This window comes from Pelodiscus sinensis, chromosome 11 (assembly GCF_052426305.1).
Source record: "Pelodiscus sinensis isolate ZL-2025 chromosome 11, ASM5242630v1, whole genome shotgun sequence".
In the NCBI taxonomy this organism is placed as follows: Eukaryota; Metazoa; Chordata; order Testudines; family Trionychidae; genus Pelodiscus; species Pelodiscus sinensis.
Genome location: NC_143062.1, coordinates 12180113 through 12201222, shown reverse-complemented (window position 1 = coordinate 12201222; position 21110 = coordinate 12180113). Strand labels below are relative to the sequence as shown.

General features: G+C 44.4%; 1 protein-coding gene across 5 annotated transcripts in view; it reads right to left on the bottom strand.

Annotated features, from left to right (window-relative positions):
* The window catches only part of PRKCD (protein kinase C delta), a 127966-nt gene that overhangs the window by 41818 nt on the left and 65038 nt on the right, over nt 1-21110 (bottom strand). For all 5 annotated transcript variants that reach the window (XM_075939352.2, XM_075939350.2, XM_075939351.2 and 2 more), the window contains 2 exons: nt 15991-16127; nt 2640-2839 (listed from right to left, as the gene is read on the bottom strand). In XM_075939352.2, coding sequence (XP_075795467.2) covers nt 2640-2839; nt 15991-16105 — 315 coding nt within the window. In that variant the 5' untranslated portion in view covers nt 16106-16127. The remainder of the gene's footprint in view (nt 1-2639; nt 2840-15990; nt 16128-21110) is intronic.

The window sequence follows — 21110 nt, the reverse complement described above, 5'->3', positions numbered from 1 at the left end:
TCATTTTAAGTGGACTCCTACCACACTTGCGCACCCCTTAGGCTTCAAGAGTTGTCCTACCTTGTATTTAGTTTAGACATGTTGGTTACCTTCCCCAGACCCGAAGAAGAGCTCTGTGAAGTGCAAAAACTTGTCTCTTCCATCACCACAAGTTGAACCAATAAAAGAGATAATCTGGCATTGGCCACTGTTGGAAGACAGGATATTGGACTTGATGGAGCTTTGGTCTGACCCAGTATGGCCGCTCTTATGTTACTACTCAATTTGTCTCTCTCAAGCAGAGATGGACATTTTCCTGTGTTATCATACACAGCAGCATTCTGGTAGAGCTCTCTGGAGTCCACTTTTACATGCATATCGGTGAGGCGATATATATTCATACTTGCTTACCGGGTATGATCATAAACTGGGTGCCCCCAACCATATAAATTGAGAGACCTCATCCAAATTTTGGTAAGCATAAGCATTTCCCTCTGGTTGTAGAATTAACCATGTATTTTTGCACAGCAGACTGGTGATTTAATATGCAGAGACTCGCTAACATTTTAAACAGAGATTATACTACTGTTGTAAGTAATGAGAACAAGCACTTCAAAGTGCCATAAAATTTTATGGGATGCTGCTAAGTCATCTTGCCCTGAAGTGATACAGAAGCTCTGTTTTATGGAACAAGGATCTTGTTTACGTTAGTAAATGAGGAAAAGGGGAAAATAAAATACACCGGAAAAATATTTCTGTTTTCACTTCACGTGAATGAAGCCACGAAAGCAGAGAAGTTGACGGGGAAACAATTTTGTAATAAGACATAAGTTCGGATTTTAGTTAATGAAAAATCAATAAAGCCAAATTAATCAAGTGAAAGCATTAATATATTAAATGTCGAGATGGACCCAGGCTACAAAGGTTGAATTCTCATTTGCATTTCACCAGAGGTTTGGATGTTCAATCCAGGGTTCTGATTCTATTTCTATTGGGAACATGATTTTGAACATTTACATCAGTGGTCCCCAACCATTTGAGGCTACCGGGTAACGGGGGCATGGCCGTTCGCCTGCCGGGCGCCAGAGGGCGGGGCTCCCCCCAGAGCCGTGCCGCGCGCCCAGAGCCGCCCTCCACCCGCCCAAGCGCCGCGCGTCCAGAGCCAGCCCCCCCCTCCAAGCGCCATGCGGGCACCATGCTGGGGACCACTGATTTACATCTTTTTGTCACTGGAGGTTTTCAGTGTCTATCCAGAATAATTTCCAATGACCAATTTAGGAATGCTTAGGAAATTTGCAAAATGTCATGAAACAACTGTAACCCACACACCTAGTGTGGTTCACTGTCCCATGTAGTGGCACTTAGACCGCTTTCAGTAATAGATAAGAACAAGGGAGCTCTCCAGCTTAAGCCAAGCGCCAGCTGTCTTTCAGCACAAGTGGTAAAGACTCCTGCACTAAGCTCCAGAAGTCCCAGGTTCAAATCTGCCCAGTGGTGGTTACACAACCACAAACTTTGTACTGAATTTCATATTGCCTAATTTGAAGAGATTGTAAACACAAGGTTCCCTATGTTGTTTTCCTATGCTTGAGTCAAGGTTTTATGGGAGAGTCAAGGTAGTATGTACGGAGACCACTAGACTACCAAGACACCCTTCAGCTGTTTGAGGTAAACCCAATTCGTGTCCTGTAAGACAGGCTGTGTCTAGACTACATGCCTCTGTTGTCAGAGGCATGTAGATTTGTCGTTTTGGCAAAGGCAAATGAAGCCGCGATTTAAATGATCGCGATTTCATTTAAATTTACATGGCTGCCGCACTGAGCCGACAAACAGCTGATCAGCCGTTTGTCGGCTCAGTGCGGCAACCATGTAAATGTAAATGAAGCCGCGATCATTTAAATCGCGGCTTCATTTGCCTTTGCCAAAACAACAAATCTACATGCCTCTGACGACAGAGGCATGTAGTTTAGACGTACCCACAGAGCTGCTCTTTACTCAAGGGCAAGATGAGACAATGACACATTTTTTTATCATTTATGTCATGAGGAAGTTTTAAGAGATTTGCAAACCATATGCCATGTAAATAGAACAGGCAGAATGATAATCATTACAACAGTGAGCTTTTGTTTAGAAGCAAAGCATTCAAAACACATTTGTAAACAGAAATGTTCATGTGTCACAGGACATGAAGGCAAGAAAGGGTGATAGATGAGTAGGGGGTTAGGAAGGAAGGACGCTACATACTGAAGCACGAGTAGAAATTATTTTTGAAAAGCAAAATAAAAAAATCAAATAGACTTAGAATTAGCTTCACTTTTTTATCATGTACAAGCTAATTGTGATAATCCAGCTCTATTAACATACATGCTGACCATACTCATGTCTGCGATACTTGACACGATAAGATTTTAGTGTAATACAGGTCGTTATTTTCAGATATTGAAGTCCAGGGTTTTACTGTCAACTTTGTGGACATTGACATTCCATTATTCAATCATTAGCAATTCTAAAATAATTGTCTCACTTGGACTGCCATGCACATCAAAAGGGAGCAGACATTCTTTTTAGAAGCTACATGGCATGTCTGGTCAGCTTGAGTGAAATCTAACAAGACAAACACACAGTTGAATGATTTTGAACAGATTCCTCTTCACACTTACCCAGAATTCTGATTTGCCGTTGCCCTTCTTGCATCTCTCTGCCAAGACGGATACCCCTACGGTCACCTCGGACAGCGGCTCTTCTGCTGCCTTCATGAGCACAATTTGAATGACACGTCCTTCATAGATGTGGGCATCAAAGGAAGACTTCCATTCAGGATACATGGTGGGTTTCTTCTGAATCAAAGTTTTCCCCCTCTCTGAAAACCGCATGGAAAGTGGGATAAGTAGGAAGTGACGGCTCTACATAGGACAGTATCTGATTTGATTTCCAATGGATGAACAACATTGAGATGCCCCCCTCACTATGAAATAAGCAGGAGAGAACCTTGGAAAACCTGGGGTTGTGGTTGCCACCCAGGTGAACAGCAACATACTCAAACCTTGGTAAAGTCCCTGATCCTAGAGAGTAACATTTATCCACAATCAGTTATTGTATAGAGACCAGCTATAGCCCAGTGACAGTGTAACTGTGTACATGGTAAACTGATGAACCTGCTCATCGATTAACCATCACGATTACACACAGGTCCCCCAATACGCATGGTGCACACCGGCTCCCGGGGATCCAAGCCCTCCCTCCCCCGCACTGCTGCCTCTGTATCACAGGCAGCAGGAGAAGGCAGGCTGGAGCCAGTACACATGGGGAGCCAGCTTAAAAGCTCCTGGAGAGGGGGCAGGTGGCTCCCCTCCATGTAACCACTGCAATTTTCAGTGGTTACATAGTTAAACACATTTTAACATCTCTAGTTCATAGGGTAGTTCAGTGTCCAGGATAGTCACTAAGCTGTTTGCTGAAAATGCCTAGAGGGCACTAGGATAGAGTGTGATGGGATTAGATCACCAGCTTCTCATGTCAGGCATCCACCACTAGATAAGTTAAGAAATGTTGAATGCTGGCCTAGTTTGTATTCATACTGGTGACCTACAGCAGAACATTCTCATTAACCTGTCTCCTAACCTATGCTGACATTCTTCTTGCAGTTCTGTTGAGAGGCAGCATAGGGAAAGTCACCTGTAACATAGTTGTGGTCTGACCCAGTCATGATTTCTATAGCTTTCAACGTATTGCAAGATCTCTCTCCGGCTGTACAGCACACATGGACTTCAATGATTATCATCCTCTGTATTATCGTGTGCCATTGAGCCTGCATTACCAACCAAGACTCTCCTGTGCTAGATGCTCTACAAACCAACAAGAGCACCGCCCAGTCCCACTGGAGCGAGGCCACGATCTTTCTCCCATAGAAGTCATTGGTAGAATTTCTGTTTACTCCAATTGTCTAAACAGCTTTCTGAGGCATGAATTCCAAGGTAAGTTTATATTAACTCAATAGCCGTTTGTTTGATGCACTCTGCTCAGCGTGATGAGCTGTCCAAACAGCAGTAAAGAATAACCTGCCCGTATTTCTTTATTAGGAAATGCCTGCCGAGAACAGCGTTACAAATTACAGCTTTGACAAGTAGCTTAAGGCTGCTGGCCAAAAGGCCTTCTCAGAATGTTCACAAACAGCCCCCTGAGGATCTCCTGCATTTTGTTATGACCTTCTGATTCTTCTCCTTTCCTTGTATTACCTGGGATTCAAAGAGTCTTGTAGGAAGCAAAGGTTTCAATTACTCCAAAGTTCCTTCCAGCATTCAGCCCTCTCTATAATTACTAGGAAGGCTTTTAGATAAACAGATGGTAAGAATAACTACAGAAAGCCATAAATTAGACAGCTTCCAGATCGCAGGCCCTGGTTCTCATGGGGGACTTTAATCACCCTGACATCTGTTGGGAAACCAATACGGCAGTACACAGGCAATCCAGGAAGTTTTTGGAGAATGTTGGGGATAACTTCTTGGTACAAGTGCTGAAGGATCCGACCAGGGGCCGTGCACAGCTTGACCTTCTCCTCACAAACAGGGAGGAACTAATAGGGGACGTAGAGGTGGGTGACAACCTGGGAAGCAGTGATCATGAGATGGTAGATTTCAGGATCCTGACCAAAGGAAGGAAAGAGAGTAGTAAAATACACACCTTGGACTTCAAAAAAGCAGATTTTGACTCCCTCAGAGATCTGATGGAAAGAATCCCCTGGGAAGTTAACATGAAGGGGAAAGGAGTCCAGGACAGCTGGCAGTATTTTAAAGAAGCCTTATTGAAGGCACAGAAAGAAACCATCCCGACACGTAGCAAGAGAGGCAAACCTGGTAGGAGACCGGATTGGCTTACAGGGGAAATCCTTGGTGTACTTAAGCACAAAAAGGAAGCTTACAGAAAGTGGAAACTTGGACAAATGACTAGGGAGGAGCTTAAATGTATAGTTCGAGAATGCCGGGGGGTTATCAGGAAGGCGAAAGCGCAAATGGAGTTGCGACTGGCTAAGGATGTGAAGGATAACAAGAAAGGTTTCTACAGGCATGTCAACAAGAAGGTGATCAGAGAGGGTGTGCAGTCCCTAATGGATGAAGGAGGTAACCTAGTGACAGAGGATGTGGGGAAAGCTGAAGTACTCAATGCTTTCTTTGCCTCTGTATTCACGGACAAGGTCGGCTCCTGGACTTCTGTGCTAAGCGACGCAAGATGGGAAGAAGATGGACAGCCCTTGGTGGGTAAAGAACAGGTTAGGAACTATTTAGAAAAACTAAACGTACACAAATCTATGGGTCCAGACTTAATGCACCCAAGGGTACTGAAGGAGTTGGCAAATGTCATTGAGGAGCCTTTGGCCATTATCTTTGAAAAGTCGTGGAGATCGGGCGAAATCCCGGATGATTGGAAAAAGGCAAATGTAGTGCCCATCTTCAAAAAAGGGAAGAAGGACGATCCAGGGAACTATAGGCCGGTCAGTCTTACCTCGGTTCCTGGAAAAATCATGGAAGGGATCATAAAGGAATCCATTTTGAGACACTTGAATGAGAGGAAAGTGATCAGGAATAGTCAGCATGGATTCACAAAGGGCAAGTCGTGCTTGACCAATCTGATTAGCTTCTATGATGAGGTAACTGGCTCAGTGGACATGGGAAAGTCAGTGGATGTTATATACCTTGACTTTAGCAAGGCTTTTGATACGGTCTCCCACAATATTCTTGCCAGCAAGTTAAGGGAATGCGGATTGGATAAATGGACGGTAAGATGGATAGAAAGATGGCTAGAAGGCCGGGCCCAGCAGGTAGTGATCAACGGTTCAATGTCAGGATGGCGGTCAGTTTCTAGTGGAGTGCCCCAAGGTTCGGTTCTAGGACCGGTTTTGTTCAATATCTTTATTAATGACCTGGATGAGGGGATAGATTGCACCCTCAGCAAGTTTGCAGATGACACTAAGCTAGGGGGAGAGGTAGATACGCTTAAGGGCAGAGATAGGGTCCAGAGTGACTTAGACAAATTGGAGGATTGGGCCACTAGAAATCTCATGAGATTCAACAAAGACAAGTGTAGAGTCCTGCACTTGGGACGGAAGAATCCCAAGCATAGTTACAGGCTGGGGACCAACCAGTTAAGTAGTAGTTCTGCAGAAAAGGACCTGGGGGTTACAGTGGATGAGAAGCTAGATATGAGTCAACAGTGTGCCCTTGTAGCCAAGAAGGCTAATGGCATATTAGGATGCATTAAGAGGAGCATTGCCAGCAGATCCAGAGATGTCATTATTCCCCTTTATTCGGCTTTGGTGAGGCCACATCTGGAGTACTGTGTCCAGTTCTGGGCCCCCCACTACAAAAAGGATGCGGACGCATTGGAGAGGGTCCAGCGGAGGGCAACCAAAATGATTAGGGGTCTGGAGCATATGACCTACGAGGAGAGGCTGAGGGACTTGGGTCTGTTTAGTCTGCAGAAGCGAAGAGTGAGGGGGGACTTGATAGCAGCCTTCAACTTCCTGAAGGGAGGTTCCAAAGAGGATGGAGAGAGGCTGTTCTCAGTAGTGACAGATGGCAGAACAAGGAGCAATGGTCTCAAGTTGTGGTGGGAGAGGTCCAGATTGGATATTAGGAAAAACTATTTTACTAGGAGGGTAGTGAAGCATTGGAATGGGTTACCTAGGGAAGTAGTGGAGTCTCCATCCCTAGAGGTGTTTAAGTCTCGGCTTGACAAAGCCCTGGCCGGGTTGATTTAGATGGGATTGGTCCTGCCTAGAGCGGAGGGCTGGACTTGATGACCTTCTGAGGTCTCTTCCAGTTCTGATTCTATGATAAGGGGATGGTTGGATGAAATAACATGATCTTGGTAACTAATTGACCATTCATTTCCAGTTGGAAATAGGTCAATGGAGGGATGATAGGAGTTGCTATAGGGAACTTTCTGGGTGTCTGGCTGGTGAGTCTTGCCCACATGCTCAGGGTTTAGCTGATCGCCATATTTGGGGTCAGGAAGGAATTTTCCTCCAGGGTAGATTGGCAGAGGCCCTGGAGGTTTTTCGCCTTCCTCTGTAGCATTGGGCACAGATCACAGCTGAAGTACTCTCTGCATGTTGGGGCCTTCAAAGTATTGGAAGGCTTCAATAACTGAGACATAGGTGAGAGGATTATTCTAAGAGGGGTGGGCGAGATTCTGTGGCCTGCACTGTGCAGGGGGTCAGACTAGATGATCATAATGGTCCCTTCTGACCTTAAAGTCTATGAGTCTATGAGACAGAACTTTTATTATAATTCTAAAGGATCTTCTCCTCCCTATAAGTTTTTCTCCTCCTTCTAAATCCTCTCCTATCCCAATAATCTTTCAAAGAAAAGGCAGGAATAGCTAACTGGTGATATGACTGGACTTGATTAGTTGTGTGGGTGTCTGTTGAACCACAAGCCTATGGAATGAGTGTGCTATCTTCTCATTGCTTGAAGTGTGTTATTGCCCAGTGCAGCAGAAACAGGCCCTCAAAACCAAATCTTCTGCATGGCACAGCCACTAGACTGGCCTTGTCCTTTGATTGGTAAAAATGGACCCACAGAAAGCTACTGAATGTTGCCCTTGGAACATCAGAAAGAGTAATTAATGGAAAGCGCCTTCTACAAAAAGAGAAATATTCACATCCAATCCTGTCTTTTCATGTCTGCTATATTGGTCTTATAAACCCCATTAAAAGGTGCTCTGACCAGGCAGAAGATACAACATTATATATGGGGAAAACATTCCACAGAACAAAGAAGGTTCCCAGACGTCTAGAAACCTTTTAACTAAACAAAAGTCTATTAAGCACTAGCAGGGGTCCATTTCCTGTGGGAATCAGCATGTAAATTATAAACAAGTTTCCACTTAGAAATACATATTTTACAGACGTACCTATTCTTTAAAAATGCTCAAGACTGAAGAAACAGCCAGAGTTGCTAGAACAGATTCCACTCAGCCACACTGCTTTTATTGTTTATGCATCTATTTCAGTATAACTCATACTAGTCAGGACTTGCCACTGATCAAGTTACCTGCTTACAAATACAGACATCAATGTCCCCAAAGAACAGCGATGGAGAAGAATGTTGAAAGGTTCTCTCACTACCCTTTTAGTCATTTTGTGTATTTACGAGTACGACTTTACATTACGTTTTAATGCTTGAGAATCTGCTTAACCCCAAACCATGCACGAATTTCCTTTTCCCAGGGTTTCTATCTCTGGCCCAAGAGATGATCTTTTCCCTACTCAGGATGCAGTAGCAACAAGTTGAAACAGAATTATTGGTGACACTCTCCAGGTCAGCCATGAAAATGGGAAATGAAGGCTGTGTCAAGACCATTCCTTACTCCTGCTACAAAGGCCCCATCTCTACCATCTCTCCAAAAGACGAGGGGAAGGGAAAGCTGATACACTTCCTGCTTTCTCCCCCTTGCCTCACTAGGCTGTCTGGACTTTCTATCCCAGAAGGGGTGTGTACGTTCATGCATATTGACTGTGTGAGACTTGGCCAGAGGGCTGGGCCACTGAAGACACATCTGACAAGGGCAACAGCTGACCGGGGGTGAGAGGGCAAAGAGGGAGGGTGCATGTTTGCACTCACTGGGCAGGAGGTGCTCAGATCCCCCCATGAGCCTCGTTTCCCCAATCCCATTAAAAACAGGATTTTTAGCGTGAGGTTGCTGGATCGTGTTCTGAGCCACCTTACTGCCTGGGACCCTAAGGGCCACTCAGTGCCACATGACAAAAGGGTTCATTGCTCGGTCACTACACCCACCACATTGCTACCATAATATTTATGCAAAGACCCTCAAATGAGGTCTCTGCTAAAAGCCTGTTACATGATCCTTGTGAGATATATGCAGGGTTGATATTTACAGAACTGTACGTGTACGTACACACACACACACACACACACACACACACAGACTGAATGAGCACTGACTACCAAGCAGGTTTCTGACCAAACATCTGCCTTCATTCACATGTAAAATGAGCATCATAAGCCAACACAGTGGACACCTGTTTGCATATGACACTGACATGAGGATGTGAAGGCAATATGGGGCCATCATACATGGGACTAAACCACAAATGCCCCTCCTTCTGCGGACAAAACAATGAACTTTGGTGACACAAGGAGAGAGCAAAGAGGACGTCTCATCCTTCATGGAAGATGCTATAAGGTCAGCACTTTTTGCATGAAAGAAGGATTTTCAGCCATGCTGGCTGGGGACAGCAAGAGATTACTTCATCTGAGAAACTACTCTAGATGTTAGCTTGCTGAAGATCCATTTAGACTTTACGAAGTGCGTTATACTGTGTTTTATATACACACATTTCTGTTTCCATTGTTACCGTTACTCACTAAATCTTAGCTTTTTAATAAAAAACTTATGTTTTCACTATAAATATACCTCTGTGCTATGATGTTATAGCTCAGTCAAACAGGCTCATGTGTGCACTGTTCCTCTGGGGCAGCTTGCCTGGTAATTTCTGTGAGTGTCCAGGGCTAAGGGCTGAACATGCAGGGGACTTTGGGACTGGCATGCCTTATGCACAGCAAGAGCTGGCAGAGCCCTTAGGAAATACTTTGTTTAGGTAGCTAAAGACTCAGTACAGGGAGCCTTGTCCCAGTTCAGCACAAGCAAGTCTCTCTCTTGCTGAGGCAGGCAAGTAAATTGACTCACCGCCCTAGGCACAATGAAAAAGCAAAATACTATCCCACCGTGGTGTATCCTTACTTTGCCCTACAGCAGAGCAGCTGGGTAAGAACACACTCTGCAGAACCAGTCATTTTATCTAAAAAAAATATTGCAGAGTTAGAGAGGGTTCAAAGAGGAACATTGAGACTGACCAGGCCTGGAAAAAAAGCCATCTCATATGAAGAGAGACAGATGATTGGAACTGTTTATCTTAAAATGGAGACAAGTAAGAGGTAGGGCAATCATAAATAAAAGAAGGAACGGCGTAGAGGGAGATCAAGAGCGCCTGTTCTCCTTTTCACCGAACAGGAACAAGGGCTGTGCGAAGAACTGGAACGGCTGAGAGGGGGAAACCGTATCCTAAAGCACATGGAATTTAGTGCCACAGAAAAACACAGAGGCCAAGGATTTAGCAAGACTCCAAAAGGGACTGGATATTTATACAGGTAACAAGACTATTCAGAGTAATAGTTAGTGCTAACAGGTTTTGGGAGAGACGTAAAGGCTCATGCATCAGATCTTAAGACCATCTCTACCTATTATAGATTGGAGAGATCATCCCATGTCTGCCTACTGTAGTGTTTCTTGCTATTTGTCTGAAGCACCTGGTAAGGGCAACTGTCAGAGATAGAATAATAGCCCTTGGTCTGATATTGCATGGCAATTCCTACAATTTTACTGATCATGCAATTTCATAGGAAGAAATGGGTCTAAATTCTTGCTATGGGAAGACAATTTTTAGAAGCCTCTAAATCCTTCAAAACTGTTACTTGCTTTAGTGCAGCCATACTCTTTGAGCCTTTGTTCTTCTGATCACCCTTGATCAGCCTCAATCAACCTTGTGATCACCCTCCCCTTGTGTGGTTAAGATGGAAGAGGAGTCACATATCCCCAAGGTTGAAAGGTCTGCAGCCACCACTCCCAGGAAGACTGAGGTTGATATGCAAATAGGAGACAGATTGGTTGAGAGTCTCTGGGGTCAAAAACAAGGCTGATGTCATGCTAGGGGTCTACTAGAGACCACCTAAACAGAAGGAAGAAGTGGATGAGGCTTTTTTCAAACAGCGAAAAATGTCATCCAAAGCACAGGACTTGGTGGTGACAGGGGACTTCAAGTTTCCAGACACCTGTTGGGAAAGTAACACTGCATAGATTATCCAACGAGTTCTTGGAATACATTGGAGATAAATTTTTATTTCAGAAGCTGGAGAAAGCTACTTGGCGAGATGCTGTTCTAGATCTGATTTTAACAAATAGGGAGGAACTGGTTGAAAATTTGAAAATGAAAGTCACCATGAAATGACGGTTCATGATTCCAAGGAATGGTAGAAGGGAGAACAGGAAAATAAAGACAGTGGATTTCAAGAAGGCAGACTTTAGCAAACTCAACGAGTTAATAGGTCCGGTCCCTTTGGAAACAAGAGTAAGAGGAAAAGCAATTGAAGACAGTTGGAAGTTTTTCAAACATATTATTAAGGGCGCAAGAACAAACTATTCCATTGTGTAGAAAATATAGGAAGTCTGGCAAGAGAGCACTGTGACTTAACCAGGAGATCTTTAATGACCTAAAAATCATAAAAAAGGAATCCTACAAAAAATGGAAACTTGGTCAAATCACTAAGGATGAATATAAATAAATAACACAAGTATGTAAGGACAAAATTAGAAAGGCAAAGGCACAAAATGAGCTCCAATTCACTAGAAACAGAACGTGTAACAAGGCCACATTCTACAAATATATTAGAAGCAAGAGGAAGACCGAGGACAGGGTAGGCCCATTTCTCAATGAAGAGGGAAAAACAATAACAGAAAATGTGGAAATGGCAGAGGTGCTTAATGATTTCTTTGTTTCGGTTTTCAGCACGAAGGTTGGTGGTGATTGAATGCCTACCATAGCAAATGCTGGAGAAAATCAGGTAGGTTCAGAAGTTAAAGTTAAAAATTACTTTGAAAAGTTACATGTCTTCAAGTCACCAGGGCCTGGTCAAATGCATCCTAGAACACTCAAGGAGCTCATAGAGGAGCTATGTGAGCCATTAGCTTTCACCTTTTAAAAGTCATGGAAGACAAGAGAGATTCTAGTAGACTGGACAAGGGCATATATAGTGCCCATCTATAAAAAGGGAAATAAGGACAACCCAGGAAATTACAAACCAGTCACTTTATTTCTGTGCCAGGAAAGATCAGGGAGCAAGTAATTAACAAATCCATTTGCAAATATCTGGAAGATAACAAGGTGATAAGTAATAATCAGCATGAATTTAGCAAGAAGAAATCATGTCAAACTAACCTGATAGCTTTCTGGGATAGGATAACAAGCCTTGTGGATAAAGGGGAAATGGAAGATATGGTAACCCTAGACTTCAGTAAAGATTTGATACAGTCTTGCATAACCTTCTTATAAACAAGCTAGGGAAACACAATCTATATGGGGCTTCTATAAGATGGGTACATAACTGGTAGGACAAGCATTCTGAGAGAGTGTTATCAATGGTTCACCGTCAAACAGGAAGAATATAACGAGTGGCATTCAGCAAGGATCAGTTTTGGGACCAGTTCGATATCTTCATCAACAATTTAGATAATGGCATAGAGAGTATGCTTATAAAGTTTGCAGATGATACCAAGCTGAGAGTGTTGCAAATTCTTTGGAGGGGAGGAAGCTGGAGGGGAGGAAGAGCTGGATTGTATGTAAAAGAGCAGTAGGATTGGTCAGAGCTCCAGTATTTAGAGGGAGAAAAGACTGTTGAGAGTCTATGGGTTAAATTTAGAGGTGGAAGCAACAGGCGTGATGTTGTGGTTGGTGTGTGCTATAGACTACCGGATTAGGTGGATGAGGCAACTAAAAGAAGCTTCCAGATCACAGGCCCAGGTTCTCATGGGGGACTTTAATCACCCTGATATCTGTTGGGAGACCAATACAGCAGTACACAGACAACCCAGGAAGTTTTTGGAGAATGCTGGGGATAATTTCTTGGTACAAGTGCTGAAGGAACTGACCGGGGCCATGCACAGCTTGACCTTCTGCTCACAAACAGGGAGGAACTAGTAGGGGAAGCAGAGGTGGGTGACAACCTGGGAAGAAGTGATCATGAGATGGTAGATTTCAGGATCCTGACCAAAAGAAGAAAGGAAAGTAGCAAAATATACACCCTGGACTTCAGAAAAGCAGACTTTGACTACCTCAGAGAACTGATGGGCAGGATTCCCTGGGATGCTTACATGAAGGGGAAAGGAGTCCAGGACAGCTGGCAGTATTTTAAAGAAGCCTTATTAAAGGCACAGGAAGAAACCATCCCGATGAGCAGCAAGAAAAGCAAATATGGTAGGCGACCAGATTGGCTTACCGGAGAACAAACACAAAAAGGAAGCTTACAAGAAGTGGAAACTTGGATAGATGACTAGGGAGGAGTATAAATATATTGCTCGAGAATGCAGGGGAGTTATCAGGAAGGAGAAAGCGCAACTGGAATTGCAGCTAGCAAGGGATGTGAAGGATAACAAGAAAGGTTTCTATAGGCATGTTAGCCATAAGAGGGTGATCAGAGAGGGTGTGGGGCCCTTACTGGATGAAGGAGGTAACCTAGTGACAGATGATGTGGGAAAAGCTGAAGTACTCAATGCTTTCTTTGCCTCTGTCTTCATGGACAAGGTCAGCTTCCAGACAAATGCACTAGGCAACGAACGCAGTATGGGAAGGAGGTGGACAAACCCTGGTGGGGAAAGGACAAGTTAGGAACTATTTACAAAACCTAAACATACACAAATCCATGGGCCCAGATTTAATGCATACAAGAGTACTGGGGGAGTTGGCAAATGTCATTGTGGAGCCTTTGGCCATTAACTCTGAAAACTTGTGCAGATCGGGAGAGATCCCAGGTGATTGGAAAAAGGCAAATGTAGTGCTCATCTTTAAAAAAGGGAAGAAGGACAATCCAGGGAACAAGAGACCAGTCAGCCTTACCTTAGTCCCTGGAAACGTTATGGAGGGGATCCTCAAGGAATCCAATTTAAAGCACTTGGAAGAGGGGAAAGTGATCAGGAATAGTCAACATGGATTCACGAAGGGCAAGTCGTGCCTAACCAATCTGATTAGCTTCTATGATGAGGTAAATGTTTCTGTAACTGGATATACCTTGACTTTACAAAGCTCTTGATATAGTCTCGCACAATATTCTTGCCAGCAAGTTAAGGGAATATGGATTGGGTAAATGGACTGTAAGATGGATAGAAAGCTGGCTAGAGTGTCGCACCCAACGGGTAGTGATCAACCGCTCGATGTCAGGTTGGAGGTCGGTTTTTAGCGGAGTGCCCCAAGGATCTGTTCTAGGACCAGTTTTGTTCAACATCTCTATTAATGACCTGGATGAGGGGATGGATTGCACCTTCAGCAAGTTTGCAGATGACACTAAGCTAGGGAGTGAGGTAGATATGCTGGAGGGCAGGGATAGGGTCCAGAGTGACCTGGACAGATTAGAGGATTGGGCCACAAGAAATTTGATGAGGTTCAACAAGGACAAGTGCAGAGTCCTGCACTTGGGACGGAAGAATCCCAAGCATTGTTACAGGCTGGGGACTTAATGGCTAAGTAGCAGTTCTGCAGAAAAGGGCCTGGGGGTTACAGTGGATGAGAAGCTGGATATGAGTCAATAGTGTGCCCTTGTAGCCAAGAAGGCGAATGGCATATCAGGGTGCATTAGGAGGAGCACTGCCAGCAGATCTAGAGAAGTGATTATTCCCCTTTATTCGGCTCTAGTGAGGCCACATGTGGAGTACTGTGTCCAGTTCTGGCCCCCCAGTACAGAAAGGATGTGGATGCCTTGGAGAGGGTCCAGCGGAGGGCGACCAAAATTATTAGAGGGCTGGAGCGCATGACCTATGATGAGAGACTGCGGGATTTGGGTTTGTTTAGTCTGCAGAAGAGATTTGATAGCAGCCTTCAACTTCCTGAAGGGAGGTTCCAAAGAGGACAGAGAAAGGCTGTTCACAGTAGTGACTGATGGCAGAACAAGGAGCAATGGTCTCAAGTTACAGTGGGAGAGGTCTACGTTGGATATTAGGAAAAACTATAGCAGGGTGGTGAAGCACTGGAACGGGCTACCTAGGAAGGTGGTGGAATCTCCATCCCTAGAGGTTTTTAATTCTCGGCTGGACAAATCCCTGTCCGGGTTGATTTAGTTGGGATTGGTCCTGCCTTGGGCAGGGGGCTGGACTTGATGTCCTTCTGAGGTCTCTTCCAGCTCTATGATTCTATGAAGCTGACTAGCTACACTCAACTGGCCAAATAGCCCCCTGGGTCTAGATGGTGCTTGGTTCTGCCATGAGTGCAGGAGACTAGACTCTATGACCTCTCGAGGTTCCTTCCACTTTTAGGATTATGAGACTCCATGAATTTTATTTTGAAAAGAAGTTCAAAGAACTTGTCTCCACTGACCCCATAGGTAATTATTATTGTTTATGTTACATTAAACCCCAAGTAAATATAGTACATGCACTCATAGGGACATGTTTACTTAGAGTATAGGTTGTTCCAAACAAATTAATTGCCATCAAAAAACCTTGGTGATCATAATAAATCAAATTTCCCACTGATATATGTTTCATTTAACACAATGCAGCCATTTACTGTCCTGCAACTGAAAAAAAGTGTTCTCATCCTCAAGGCAATTTCGAATGCTTTTATAAGACACTCCAAGTTCTCCCCATGCTTTCAGATAAGCACATTTTACCAATTTAGGCAGCACATCAACAGCTGATTTACAAATGCTAACTCATCAGGCAGTTACCCCCACACCCCATGCAAATAGGACAAGTAGACAGTTTTGCCAAATGCATCTCTTTTTTGCAGAGAAAGAGGAAATTAATAAGGACGGATTTGATCCGGTAAAGCGCTGAGCAATTGGGGCTGGATCTATCAAAGCACTAATGCATGAGCTCCGTGGAATCAATGAAACTTGTCACGTTTCTTTAAGAGAAGCCAACACTATTAAGTGCTTTGCAGAATCAGGACAAGAGTCCGCAGCACCTTGCACTACAGGTAATTTGTGGTAGTGCTCAGGAGGTGCACTGCCCCATGGAACTCCTGCCAAAAGCTTCAATGCTAAATGGGATGCTGTCTCCCTGTTCCTCTGGGTGACCTTCCTTGTACTCCCTCGTTGTAGGCACCAGTTACCTATGCACTTGTAGGATGGAGTCTTGATACCTGCAATCCCGCCAGAGCATGCGGGTAGAAAAGGTAATTTCTAATAAGCACATTCCAGTCCAGAAGCATGCCAGTCATTTTTGTACCTGTTGTCAAGGCTTCTTTCATCTTTATAGCACAGAAGGGCTGCAGTTGGTCCCCTTCATTCTGCATAGGTCCAACTTCAAAGGAGTTGAAAGATATCCGTAAGAAGGGAGCCATTGCTCACCACAGTGGCACAAACCTAGGCAAACAAACAAACAAACAGATTATATATGTATACACATATATAAACCCTAAAATAAAAAAAATTGGGCCGAGACAAATACAGTAAAACTCCGATGGTCCGGCATCTGACGGTCCGGCACTCCTGATGATCCGGCACCATCAGGAACCCGGAAGTGCTCCGGGCAGCCGGACCGATGGAGCTGCTCTGCCCCCAGCTTCCCCTATTCAGTCACTGCTAAAACTGACCAGCGCCTGAATCGAGGAACCTGGAGGCAGAGCAGCTGGGACGCTGCCGGGTAGGTCCCCTAGCGCTGCCCCTCGGGGCTGCGGGACCAACCAGGCAGCACCCCAGGTGTCCCCGATTAAGCTGCTGCTGAAACTGACCAGTGGCTGACTACAGGAAGCCCGAGGCATTGATGCTCTGCCCCGGGCTTCCTGGAATCAGCCGCTCAGTTTCAGCAGCAGCTGGCTTGGGGACACCTGGGGTATAGCAGTTGGGGTGCTGCCAGGTTGGTCCCCGCAGCACCGAGGTGCGGTGCTGTGGGGACCAACCCGGCAGCGCCCCAGCTGCTCTGTCCCAGGCATCCAGATTCAGCTGCTGTTGAAACTGACCAGCAGCGGCTGACTCGGAGTCGCCTGGGGCAGAGCAGCTGTAGTGCTGCCAGGTTGGTCCGGTAGCGCCGACCCTTGGTGCGGCGGGACCAACCCGGCAGCACCCCAGCTGCTCTGCCCCAGGCGGCTCCAAGTAAGACGCTGCTGATACTGATCAGTGGCTGATTCCAGGAAGCCTGGGGCAGAGCTGCTCTGCCTCGGGCCTACTGGAGTCAGCCGCTGGTCAGTTTCAACAGCGGCTGAATCTGGATGCCTGGGACAGAGCAGCTGGGGTGCTGCCGGGTTGGTGCCCACAGTGCTGCACCTCGGCGCTGCGGGGACCAACCTGGCAGCACCCCAGCTGCTCTACCCCAGGTGTCCCCAAGTCAGCCGCTGCTGAAACTGATCAGCGGCTGATTCCAGGAAGCCCGGGGCAGAGCAGCTCTGCCTTGGGCTTCCTGTAGTCAGCCGCTGGTCAGTTTCAGCAGTGGCTGACTTGGGGACACCTGGGGTAGAGCAGCTGGGGTGCTGCCGGGTTGGTCCAGTAGCACCGAGGAGCAACCCGGCAGGACCCCAGCTGCTCTGCCCCAGGCGTCCCCAAGAGCAGCTGGGATGCTGCCGGGTTGGTCCCGCATCACCAAGGGTCGGCGCTACGGGACCAACCCAGCAGCACTCCAGCTGCTCTGCCCCAGGCGTCTCTGATTCAGCCGCTGCTGGTCAGTTTCAGCAGTGGCTGAATCAGGGCCGCCTGGGGCAGAGCCGGATTATCGGAAGGGGGGGCTATGAGGGGTCTAGGGTGGCATCCCCCCCCACCCCAGACACCTCATAGCCCCCCCTTCCGATAGTCCGGCATATTTGATAATCCGGCACCCCCTGGGTCCCAAAGGTGCCGGATTATCGGAAGTTTACTGTAAAACCAAAATCTAACATGAGTGTCCTTCAATCAAAGTGATCCCAAATCCAGTCTCTAAATTTGCCCTTACTACTTTTGCCAATGCATCTATGTCAATGTGCAAAACTCGCATGGTAAAAATGTATGGGCCATTTTTGAGAGTATGACATTACACTCTAATTTTAATGAAACCAAACTATTACGTATGACAAAGAGGATATTTTAGTCACAGACGCACGTTTGAAGAGACTATCTCCCCCAATATATCCAAATCATAGTTACAACCTCTTTGTGGCCCTTTGAAATACATAAGGCTGTGCAACATACTGTCACTTAAGTCAATAGATTAACTTTGGTGTTAAACTCCATACCAACAGAAGCCTTTAGTCGAAGGCTTCGTCTAGTCTAGACTCTCTCTTTCGAAAGAGGCTTTTTTGAAAGAATCTTTCGGAAAAGCCTCTTTCGAAAGAGAGCGTCTAGACTACAAGCAGTTTTTTCAAAAAAGTTAGCCGCTTCCTTGTAAAAGCACAATTTGCATTCAATAGCGCCTTTTTTTGAAAGAGTACTTTTGAAAAAGGCGTTATTCCTTGTAAAATGACATTTACTGCAATCAAAAAAACCTGCCGCATTCTTTCGATTTACTTTCAAAAGAACATGGCTGCAGTCTAGATGCAGGTAAAGTTTTTTTTTTTGGAAAAAAGGCTACTTTTTCAAAAAAAAACCTGTAGTCTAGACACATCCTTAGTGCTTCTAAGAGATTCGGTTGGTATGGAGTTTAACATCAAAGTGACAGAAATCATGGGAGTACAGAATGTCTTGTCTTCTATTTGCTATGAGGTCCTGCCAAGACACAGCTACATTGTCAACTCTCTGAGCAACTTCAAGAGGTAGGTAATCAAAGTAGAAAGAAACACAACTTCTGTCCTTTAATACACTGCCATTGGTTTTCAGAAGCACCTGGAGAACTACTGAATCTACAATAGATTTTTCCAAAACAATGCAGAAAATCTTGTCTTGACTAGTCAGGATAACTCCCCTCCCCCCATCAGTGTTAAGTAATCACTACATACGGGTGCATTTTCAACTTCAACAACATGCTGCTTGAAAAAGTAGCCCATACATCGCTAGTCCATGTTTGTTTACTTACTTTGTTACATGCTTAATATAGAAATATTTTCTTCACACTTTTGCTTTCATCTTTTTGAGCAATGCTCATTTGTTCATTATTATTCCAAGACTTTCCTCCTATTCAGTGATCACTATTGGCAGCTTTGCATAAGGTACTTTTAAATAGAGATGCCAGACTATCCACGCCTTTCTATCATTTTCTTTGTATCAAAGCTAGTTCTGAGGCGTTTAGAACATTGCAACTTCTTCAGTAAAAGTCTTGCCATCAGCTTAACTGCAATATGACTAAAACAGGGATTTTAATTCATCTCCTCTCTCGATCACTAGAAGCCATCATTATTTACCTGTCACTCAGGCTCATAGTCTGGGTGTAATCTTGGACTTGCACCTCTTTCTCTCTAGGCCCTCACACACAAGCAGTTTCTAAATCTTGCTGTTTCTTTCTTCATAACATTGCTACAGTACAGTCTTTTCTAGCTATCTACTCAGCTAAAACTCTAATCCAGTTTCTTATCTCATGTCACAATTATTGCTACATCCTTTTCTCTGTCCACCAACAACGTCACAACTAATCCTTGAGAACTCAATGTTTGTTTTGCCATTCACAGAGACACTGAATGCTTTTGATCCATTCTCACTGATAAAAATCAAATACAACCACGAATTGTTTGGAAATAATGGCGAGACGAAGAATCCAAAACCATAAACACTCCTCTGAATAAGAAAATAAATCTAAGATTAATTTATGGTACTGAGGTCAAAACTTTGATAATACAGTGGAATACCAGGCTATCAACAGAAGGTTCTAGCTAAGTAATTATAGAAAAGTTCTGCTTGTCTAATTCTATTGTTAAATGGGGTTTCCTTTCTAATGGGACATTTGAGAACATGACAAGAAAAGTCATTTATTGGTCTGGACTGAAGTGTCATGACATTTTAAATATTTTCTTTTAGGGAATTTAGATCTGATTTTGATCTCACCTACACTATTCTAAATTGGGAATGGCTCCATTATGTAAAACTGGAGTGAACAAGATTAGAACCACACCCTTCATATTTGAAGTCTAGAACTTTTAATGAACTAGTGAGCATTCTGACTTTCTAATTAAAACAGGGTTCTGTAGATTGTAGGTCAGGACACCTGTGTTCTATTCATGACTCTGTTGCTGACCTGTTAGATAACCTTGTGCAAGTTATTACCCCTCTCTGTGCCTTAGTTTCCCCAATATGTAAAATGGGAACAATACAGCCTTCCTTTAAAAGTGGCATATAAGCGTTCAGGGTTCTAAATTTCAGATGTCAGCTGCTCAGCTTCTGAAAAAGTCAGACATGAGAAGATTTTTTTTTCAAAACATTGAGTCGTCCAAAATTAGGTCACTTTTGAAAGTTTAGCCTAGGATTTAACAAAGCTTGGAAAATAAGGCATTGACTGAATTACCTTCTCTCACAGGTCACAGTAACTGAATAAATATGCTGGTCGATATTCACTTTATACCATCATTATATGTTGAATGGTTTCAAATCCTCAGAAATACGCTTAAATGTCAAAGTGGTTTATCTTTCTAGATTAGGAAACAACCCAATTTTTTAAAAATTGAGCAACACAGTGTTTGCCAGACAAGATCTAACAACTGTTCAAGTTTCATATCCTGTCTCAAGCAGCAGCCACTAACAGATGCCTCAGAAAAAAAAAGTGTGTATGTGTAAAAGCCATAACCCACTTAGCCAATTGGGCACGTGTGTAATGTGTGAGGGGAATTTCTTCCTGGATCATGCAATTATGAGCAGATTACTTTCATTTGCACAAGCCTACTAAAGTTATCACTCATCACGTTATCCAGTTCTTTTTTAAATTTAGCTCTAGTAGAAGAGTTTGATTTCCTGGAGCTCTAAATCTCACAGGCTGTGAAGAATTATTCCGTTATTGGCTTTAAAATTTCCCCAATATTAATTTCAGGAAGTGACTCCCTTGTTCAAGTGTGCCAGCAGAGAACTGATAATATTTCAACTATACACATACACACACCATTTTCTCACCTTTCTCTCTCCTCTCCCTTCAAAATGCATCCCACCACTCTGTTCTGCTGAGCCAGAAGTTCTGGTCTTTCCAGCCAATCCACAGAGTTGGCGTAACAGCCCCCAGCAGAGTAACACAGACACTGTTAACAGCTCAGATCTAGGAAGTCTCGGTTACAAGGATTTGATAGCACCCAGGAGCACAGCCCTCACAAGAGACTAAACCCCGAAATGAATCTATCTTACTCTGTATAAAAGTTTTACATAGAGAAAGCTCTCTATCAATGAGAGACATGCATAGCTGGTCCTCCTCCCCACCACCCCGCATGTGCACGTGCGCACACGCACACACACAAAACCAGGTGGTAATTA